At 39.1% G+C, this 9,756-nt stretch overlaps 1 protein-coding gene across 2 annotated transcripts in view; it reads right to left on the bottom strand.

Annotated features, from left to right (window-relative positions):
* Positions 1-202: 202 nt before the first annotated feature.
* LOC144061703 (lysosomal cholesterol signaling protein-like) overlaps positions 203-9,756 on the bottom strand; it is a 23,850-nt gene continuing 14,296 nt past the window's right edge. For both annotated transcript variants that reach the window (XM_077582399.1, XM_077582400.1), the window contains 14 exons: positions 6,845-6,997; positions 6,701-6,768; positions 6,260-6,431; positions 5,874-6,029; positions 5,514-5,597; positions 4,857-4,980; positions 4,676-4,760; positions 3,909-3,996; positions 3,405-3,657; positions 3,263-3,340; positions 3,029-3,186; positions 2,320-2,480; positions 2,118-2,255; positions 203-1,975 (listed from right to left, as the gene is read on the bottom strand). In XM_077582399.1, the coding sequence (XP_077438525.1) occupies positions 1,927-1,975; positions 2,118-2,255; positions 2,320-2,480; positions 3,029-3,186; positions 3,263-3,340; positions 3,405-3,657; positions 3,909-3,996; positions 4,676-4,760; positions 4,857-4,980; positions 5,514-5,597; positions 5,874-6,029; positions 6,260-6,431; positions 6,701-6,768; positions 6,845-6,997 (1,767 nt within the window). In that variant the 3' untranslated portion in view covers positions 203-1,926. The remainder of the gene's footprint in view (positions 1,976-2,117; positions 2,256-2,319; positions 2,481-3,028; positions 3,187-3,262; positions 3,341-3,404; positions 3,658-3,908; positions 3,997-4,675; positions 4,761-4,856; positions 4,981-5,513; positions 5,598-5,873; positions 6,030-6,259; positions 6,432-6,700; positions 6,769-6,844; positions 6,998-9,756) is intronic.

Raw genomic sequence — 9,756 nt, 5'->3', positions numbered from 1 at the left:
CAGCGCTGCCCCTGCTGTTAAAGCACTTAAATGTCTTAATAATATTTGACAAAACAGTGTACTTTTGTTACGTGTGTGTCTGAGGATGAGAGATTGTCGTTCTCTTCTTTGACCAAATTTTGTAAATGTGTAAACAATGCTACTGTAAGTCTTTTTTTTTTTTTTTTTATCCATGTCAACGAAAACGCACAGTAAAACGCACTTATGAAAACCTGTTTATTCTCTTGTACATTTTGCACTCACATCATGCACACACGCACACTTTTCACATTGGCGGACATCACGTGCCTTTAGTCAACATAATGTGAAGGCACACGATGATATTCATATTTTTATATAGACAAACATTAATGGGGATCCTTAAGCAGGATATGTGCCATTTTTTGAACACAGATTCTGATTAAAAGTTTGCAAATAATAAATAAGTTTGAATGGTAATCAAGTCATTTTCCAAATTAATCATCTTGTTAACTTCACAGTAGGAATTAAAAATAAATCAGCAGCAACTTAAGCAGTACAGTTTATACAGTGCTTTCAAATCAAATGAAAATTCCAAAGTCAGCCTCAAAAGTTTAAACTTGGGAGTTCAAAGTTGATCTCAGCTCTGTGACCATCAAAACAACTGAGTAGAGAGTGAGTAGTTTAACGTCATTATTTATTTATCTTAAATGAATTGGTGTATTAGTTTATTTAGGCGTTTCGTAACTATTTCTTTTCACTGTATTTGACTGAATTTCACTTTACTGAATCGTGTTATATTTTATTACAAATATATTCTTGAATCAATTACCTATTACATAGTATTTAACTATGGATTTATTTGTATTTTATAATTTACCCCTTATTTTAAATATTTGTAATGTAATTTCAGTTAAGTTTAACTTTATTCACAGTTTATTACACAGTGATGATTTAATTTACAGATTAAAGACAACAAAATATTTTTTAAAGGAAAACAAGGGGGAAGTGGACCAGTCACACAAGCTTTGATTTCAGATCATAATCCGATACCATGGTGCATATAAATATCAAATGCATATTGCATATTTGAACAACGGGGACTACCACAACAACACTAGTGGAAATATCAAGCCGAAATATGATTGATTAAAAACATTTGTACCATTTCATTGACAATGAGATACTGTTACTAATATAAATGTAATATTTGAAACACGTTTTGTTTTGTTATATAAATTAATGACTTAGTTCAGTTAGTAATGCTTATATTCTGATTGAAAAAAAGGCTTACTTTTATATGCTTTGTTTGCAAGTGGTGATAATTCATTTATTCAGTTTTTTAAAATTTGATTTTATTTAATAGATTTTTTGTTTATGACATCTTAAATTAACTGATTTAATTGTATTCATTAATTAAACCTTGTGCGTGAAACTTCAAAGACACACGGGGACATCTAGTGGCTCTTTTCAGCATGATGTATATCATAAATATACTGCAAATATAACAGAATAAAATTGGATTAATAAGCTTATTTCCAATGTTGTAGCGGATCCACAATAGAAAATGTCAGGGAAAGCCTACTAGAACAGCTGAATTTCATTTGGAGTTATTTACTTAAGGGTCACATTAAAGGTGGGATTTTTTTTTTAATGATTTATCTATTTTTTTCTGTCATTTGAACAAGGGTGTGTAGACTTTTTATATCCACTGAAGGTGTACCTAATATTGTGTCAACATTGCATTTCCAGTGAATAAAAACAAAGCGTGTCATTAGGGTTGGAGATGATCGAGGGGTGAAATTGAGTTGAAGTAAAGTTAGCGATTATCATGAGGGATGGAAGAGCAACACCTTAAGGCACTTTTGGGCGGTGAGGGGAGAGACATCATGGCGGCCGCTGCCTTTATGTGTCAGGTAGAGGTCATGCTGGTGTCGGCGCCATTTCTCCCTGGATGGTCAGTCGGTATCAGAGCAAGGATTCGCCAGTTGGGGCACTCGCGCTCTCCCCTGAGGCACTAGAAGGAGAGAATGAGTAAATAGAATGTAGGAAGGTCAACAAAAGAGAAGGGCAAAGAATTAGTGGCAAGAAGAGAAACAAATATGGTCGAGACATGCCTGGAAAAGTAAGGATAAATACACACACACACAGGTCCATACCTGTGCACGTGCAGCAGCCCTTGCACACATTGCTCCTTGTGGTAGTGCACAAACTGCGTGCAAGTGAGCCGGACTTCCTCGCGAGCACCTCCTGCCGGACTGCTGCGGTCCGCGTCTCGTCCTCGCCACACAGACAACCTGCCAGCACCGTTCACGTGATTGTGACGCGCTAATGGACGCCCGGCAGCGGCGGTAAACTCACATCTTTTTGAAGGGGAGGAGGATGAGATGCTGGTCCAGGCCTAAGATCCCGAAGGACAGGAAGCCTTGGCCGTAGTTGGCCACGGCGCAGAAGAACTGAAGCTCCAAGTACAGGTGGCCGGGGTCTTTGTTTAGCAACCACCACAGGCAACTCGACAGGTTCTACACAACATAGAACAGAAAAACAAACATACAAGAATGACTTCATCATTTATAGTTTAATAGAGCTGGGTAATATATCGGATGAATTTGATTAAACGTCATTTTAAAAATCGAATTGTTAAAAATGTGCTAAATCTTGAAATCGAGTTTTGTCTTCTGGATTATTAAAAACTGTTGTTCTTATGTTCAGTTCCATCCAAATGTTTTTGTGAGTTGTAATTTTGCCCAATGCAACTATACTTAATTGTGGCATTTAAACACAAACAATGAATGTTAATTTTATGTTAAAACTGATTTAGAATCAGTATACATTATTGTTGTTTGAAAATATTGCACAGAATTTATTTTTGAATTAATGAAACCTTTAAATAAAGGTTTTTGGAGTTTAGGGGGGAAAAAGAGGTGGGAAAAAATAGAGATTTAATTTTTGGGCCATATTGCCCAGCCCTATATTCTAATATATAAAACGAAATAATTTAAAATGTATTAAGGAAAATGAAATAGACACATTCTATATCACAAAACTTAAAATATGAGTGAATTCTCACCGCTAGCAAGCTGACAAAAAGCAGGAGACAAAGCAGAACGTGTCTGACTGTCTGCTTGTCATCTGCGGCTTGCTGACGCTCAGGTGTTGTTAAGTTCAGTAGATGTTCTGAAGAGGACAAACTCTGCTGCTGCCCGTCGCACAGCGTCCCCGTGTGGCCTGCGGAGGACATTACATGAAATCCCAAACATGAGGAAATTATATTGTATAGAATACTATAACTTATATTTCATGCCTGTGCTGTTGCCATGGTTCCTCTGTGTGCTGGTGATCATATCCGGCATGGACTGGAGTGAAGGAGGCTTATGGAGGTCTAACACAAAATGATTATCAATAAATACACTAAATTAAATGATCCTCCCCCAGAAACACAATACCTGAAAAAATACTGTAGCCAGAAGGTGAAAGTTCTGCTGACTGCTCTTGTTGCGGCTGCTGCTGCTGTTGTTGTTGTTGTAGTGGGTCTTCCACACCAGCAGGGGTCCTCAGCTGCTCCTCACTGGAGGCAGGTAGTGTAGCCCGACTCAGGACGTGGTAGCCTCTTTGCTCTCTGTCTCCCTGGCTAAGGCCCATCAGAGAAACAGCAGCCAGCGCCAGGCTGACTGACAGCACTGCTGCTGTGCTGATAATCTGCAGGTAAAGATTCACATTGGTACTTTTGTCATGGGCTGAATTGGTTCATTTTAGACCATTATGCACAGATTCAATGTAATCTGGGGATGGGGGGTGTTCAAATAAGATAATTTAATGAAGTTATAATTTGCATACCACTAGAGGGAGCCTGCATAACACATTTGATCATCATTGTTTTATTTATTGTATTATCACTAGTATTTTAATCAATTAACTACATGAACAATGACAGTATAAATGGTAGTAACCTGAGCTTTTCCAAAAAAGAAGGCAGAATCGATGGAGTCGGTCCTCTGACCCACTAACAAAAGACCTCCCACCATGAAGAAAGGGACCCTGAAAACATAAACAACGATGATAATAATATGTAATGTACATGGACACATTCTTTTGCTGGTCAAAGTTGTCAGTCATACATAATTACAGTATATATGTAACCAGTTATTCATGACATCTGCCAATGTGCACAACAGAAATGAAGGGAATGATGAGAAAAGCTTGTCGAGAGGCTGCTGCTATATAAATAAAGTTGAGTTGAGTTATGTAATGGTTTGTAAAGTATAATGTGTACCATAATTCTGGATCTTTGGGCTACAGCTTTATATTTACTTGTAATCAACACCAGAACATGCTAGAATGTACACAATAATAAAGTGGTATAACATAAAAAAACTGTATTAAGGCAACTATAATTAATGAAAAATGCAAATTTAAATTGTTAAAACTCAACTATTAATTAATGGCATAGTTGCCTAATGTAAGTCTAACCAATAAGACAAAAACATTTATGTATAATAAATCTGGTATTGTTTATTGTAATACAGATTATAAAAAAAAAAAACATTTAAAAACACCCTTGAAAAAATTATTGCCTACTAAATCCCAATCGCTATATTGAGGGGGATCACAATTAGATTATTTTTCTAAATCGCACATCCATGCTCTCTTAAAACAAAACAAAAAATAAATAAAAATAATAAAAACTGATCTTGTGCAGTTTTACTGTGGAACTCACCCCCAACCCAGAATCATGAAAATAGCCGGCCGAAGCCTGAGCAGATCATCTCTGCTGGTCAGAGCCAAGCACAACGGGATTAACCCTAAAAGTAGTTTGGAGTAGAGTAGAGGAGAGACACGGTTAGAGGTTAGTATGCAGATTAGCAGGATCGCATCAAAGTGTGGACGTGCAAACTCGCCTGTCCAAATGTACGTGCTGTAAAGAGAGCCGTAGAGCAGCGCAAAGGCCAGCATTTTGCCCGTCAGATTATCCTCTCGTCTGGACATGAAGTTCCACAGGATCATGCTCACACACACCAGGAACTGAAACATAGACCAACGTGATTAGGTTTAAAAGACAAAACTTAAAATTTAAGTCAACCTTAAACATTTGTTGACTAATGATAATATGTTATATGTAACCCTGCTAGTCTAAACATGACATTCTGATTAATATAACATTTGTGGAATATGAGTTATGAAGCAAAACCCAGCCGTTTTTATCCATCTTTATCACTTACTGTCGACTGAAGATGACATCAATGTTGCTCAGGGCTCAGTCAATGACCAATCACAGTTTACCTGTTTTCTGAAGCTGCACTGTGATTGGTGGTTACCTGACACCTGAGCAACACTGATGTCATCTTCAATCGACAGCAAGTGGCAAAATGGCCGCCCCCTGAGATGGATAAAAACAGCTGGATTTTGCTGCTTAACTCATATTCCACTAATGCAATATTAACCAGAATGCCATATTTAGACTAGTGCTGTACTGTATAGCACAACTATTGTCCCAAAAATTGGTTTGACTTCCCCTTTAAAAAGTGATATTTTACAAATTTATATTTGAGGCAGACCTGAGCCAAGAAGAGATTTAAGACAAAGAGATGAGGAAGACACTTGAATTTCCCGCTGAGCAGCATCACAGCGATGGTCCAAACCTGTGAGTAAATGTACATGATCATTAAAATAATTTGCAAATATTACAAACTAAACAGTATGTGACCTTTGTATAAGACGAAACATAATTTCATACAAATAATAGTGAAAGCAACCATAATTCTGTTAAAGTTTGTTCATTTTGCAACTAAATGTGATTCCTAATGGGGGTTGAATAATGGTTGAGACCTTAAAAAAAATAAAAAATAAAAAATAAAATTTAAAAAAAGATAATCATTTTGTGATTTAGTGTGTCTGTTTTGGCCTTGTTGTCATACCAGCGCCAGCAGGCATACGATGCTGATGTTGAAGCTGACGTTCTGAAGCTCGGCCACCAGAGGCGCAGGGTCCATCAGCGGGATGGTCAGCAGCCAGGCCGAGACGTACATGATGGGCGCCGAGAGGAATGTGCTGATGACCATCCCTGACGTTACCTGAACGGTTATTAATTAATAGTAGTAAACAAAGAGGTGTCTTTTATAATGCTAGTAGGTCACATAGTATATGGTGGTTGATGTTTTTTTGTTTTGTTCGTTTTGTTCTTATGATCCTCTCCGACATTTCTATTTTAGTAGGGCTTATTTATTCGGAGATGTCAAAGATGTCTGACTTATGTCAGGTCACATGACCCGAGTGTCCCCCACCTCTGCTCACAGCTACTCACCACCTCCAGTTCCATGCCGTAATGTCCAGCGTAGATGGCCACACTGGGTGCAGTCGGGAAGACGCCGTAGAGGAAGGCAAAGTTGGAAAAGCTGGTGTGATTGGCGCTGCTACTGTTAACGCCCACATCCAAAATGTCCATAATTTCTTTGCAGAACAGCGGCATCACCAGACTGAGGGGACAAATTGAAGAGTTCAAACGCAAAAGCCGGAAGCACCATTTTAGACAAACAATTGGATTGGAGCTGTGTGGTTTTGAGATTTAATTACAACAAACGACTTTGAGGGTTCTTTTCGATAAAATAACCTGGAAACAGAAATATAAAAGCTCACCTTCAGTTATTAGGTTTATTATTATTACAATATTTAATTCTGAATACTCTTCTCATTTTTCCAGTAATACATTTGAGTTTTTTGTGTGTGTTTTTTTACTGCCTCTCACAGTTTGGCAGTGATAAGGAGAATCAACGCAACGCCGGTGTCTCGTGTTAGTTTCCTCAGTTGTCCAACCTGCAACAGAAAGATAAATGTCTCTCAGTCGCATCCTGAAAAATGCTTCATAATATAAAATTGAGTGTGAACCCACCATGGTGAGACCCAGGTAAAACAAAGCAGCCCCTCCGAAAGAGTTAGCCAGGCCATCGATGAATTGTGACAGCACGTCAGGGATTCTCTGACCCATAGCAAAGTGTGCGGCGATGCCCACCACCACCATGAACACGATCGGGTTCTTTAACACCTGGGGAAGAGAATCTATTAAGAGTAGACCACCAAAACAAGTCTCAAAAAGCAATGCTTAAAAGGACACAGGATGTCTACCTTTTTGGTTTGAAGGGTCATCTCAGGTTACTTTTGGCCATTTTTGTGGGTCCTTCAAAATAAAATAACTGACTACAATTAGAAAAGTTAAAAAATTCAGGCCTTGGTGTTTCACTTCGCAGAATGAAATTTGGTAAGCTTGTTAACTCTTTCACTGCCACTGACGTTTAAAGACGTCAAGTAAAAACCTACGGAGCACTGCCAATGACGTCAAGACGTCATCCAATGATTTTTTTTTTTTTGAAACGGGTAGAGGAAACCCTTCCGCATGTCTGGTGAAAGTTTCCAGCCTGTCTGTTGTGCCTAATGACTATTTTTGGCCCCTAGAGGGCAGCGATGACTCTCTTTTGACAAGATCGGGTGGGCGTCAGTAGAGGCGTAGCTAGAGCGTCGAGCAGGAGATGAGAATGGAAGACAAAGGAAAAATGGCGGCCGGTCGCGAGGAGACGTTTTTTTCAAAGACCAAAAGCATCTCTGAAAGAGCACATTGTTGACGACGATGATCATCATCGATGATGAAGATGAGGGTGGTGACTCCGTGGTTGGGAAGCATTGACGCGGCAGTAGAAGACGTTAGATGGAGCTAGATGGAGGAGGGAACGGGCAATGGCGAGCGTTTGCAAGCAGCTCTACACTTACAAGACGAAAGGCATCGACCAACGCTAAAATAGTACATTGATGACGACGATGATCATCATCGATGATGATGAAGGTGAATCCGAGCTTGACGGCGAAATTGGAACCGCTGACGCGGCGGCTATGACGGTGTCGTAACACGGAGCATAACCGAGCACGCACAGGCGGACGTTCGATCGGACGACGGAGAGTGCCCCGAGTCCAATGCATATTCATCGGAGGAAGTGTGTACAGTCTGCTACTTGCTTTTTATTCCCCGGAAAAAAAGCCCGTCAAGAAAGTGTAGCGTTTGCACGCAAAACGGACCAATGCGAAAGTGAAAGTAAACTGTTGTGCGAGTCCTGGCGTCTCTTTGCACGCAGGAGAGCGTTACAAAAGGAAAAACTGTATTTGAAACATCCACATAATTGTAAGTAGTACCACAGTTGCACACATTTGTAAATAGTTTGCGAAATTGTTTTGTCAAATTGTTACACTGTTGAATGGAAATAAACGTATTTTGCAATCAAAAAACACTTTTTCATTGTTGGTGAAAGCGTTTTACAGAAGTAAAGCACTATTTAGGTGTTTGTGGCATCATTCATGGACAAAAAGAAGTGTACAATTCACTAGAGTGCATGAAATAACATCGTTTCACAAAAAGCTCTTTTTCTCCATTTTTTGTTTCAAAACAGAGAATTTCGGTGAAAGTAACCATTTTCTATTGTTGATTACTGAAGAACGGAATAAGGTAGAAACAAACTTTTTTTTCCTGATGAAAGCTGATTTATTTATTTATTTAATTTATTTGGTAGTATGTGTGTTTCCATAGTCCAAACACACCATTTTCTGTGGACCTTGAAAGATCACTCAAAATGCTTAAATCGGCTGGCAGTGGGGACAACCCGTTTCTGAAAACGTCTGGCAGTGAAAGAGTTAATCATAAGTGGACCAACATAAAGTTCAAGATGTCATCCCTGAAAAGTAGGGATGCATCAAAATGAAAATGTTTGGCCGAAACCGAAAAATGCTTGGCCGAAAACTGAAACGCTGAAAAAAAAATAATGCAAATTTTTACTATCATTGCATTTATTATAATTAATTAAAATTATAATATTATTATAAAATATTTATTTAGCACTGGCATTTTAACAAAGCACAATATAAATTGAGATGTGCCAACACAGCAGACATGTTGGCTAATGGTACATTAAACACCAAATGAGGGTTGAGCATTTTCTGGCGGTGCGATTGCACTTTATAGTCAATGTAGTTCGCACAGGCCGACACGGATACATGTGGCGGGACAAGGTGCGGCACACTTAAAATCCGCACATTCACATATTCACCAACAGTTAAAAATAAATAAATACATTTGTTCGCACCAGCTAATCGGCTTTGGGAACAGACTGCAAAATCACACACAGCGTCCTGTACAGGTCTGTCGCCACCCGGAGATAACGGTAAGTGTTTCTGTTTAAAACTGTTGATAGCAATAGTGCTCGGATTAACTTAAGTATTTAGCACGGCCACCGGAATGCTGCTGAAAACGTGGAAGCGTTCGAGGGGCTCTTATAAAAAAAAAAGGGGGGGGGGGTGCTGCAGGAGAAAGAGTGGCTCACCTTTACTGCAGTACACGGCAGTTCTGTCTTTTTTCATCCTCTAAAATGTTGTACACCAAGCGACGACCCTCTCTTCTCATGTGCGCAATGACCCCCCCGGAGCTGCACCGGTGCAAATTCACACGGTGAAAAGCCAGCGAAAAGCGTTTGTTTAATTTTGCTTGTGTCAACACAACCTAATTTGGCCATATTCTTTCAGCTTTCATTTTATTTCGGCCACCGAAAATGGCAAAGATAGCCATTTTCTGCCATATATTTTTGGTGGCCGAATATTTAGTACATCACTACACAGGAAGTTAGCCATTTTGACCAAAAAGTGGTCATTTTAGGTTCCTTTTGACCATTTCCATCAGCCCTTCAAGACAAATATTTCTGACTGAAGCCAGTTTTGTCTAAAACCATGAAATTTGGTAGGTATGTCTATTAACTCATTCACTCCCAG

This window comes from Vanacampus margaritifer, chromosome 12 (assembly GCF_051991255.1).
Source record: "Vanacampus margaritifer isolate UIUO_Vmar chromosome 12, RoL_Vmar_1.0, whole genome shotgun sequence".
Classification (NCBI taxonomy): domain Eukaryota; kingdom Metazoa; phylum Chordata; class Actinopteri; order Syngnathiformes; family Syngnathidae; genus Vanacampus; species Vanacampus margaritifer.
Note: the sequence above shows the minus strand (reverse complement) of the source record. Positions and strands in the feature narration are given on the sequence as shown.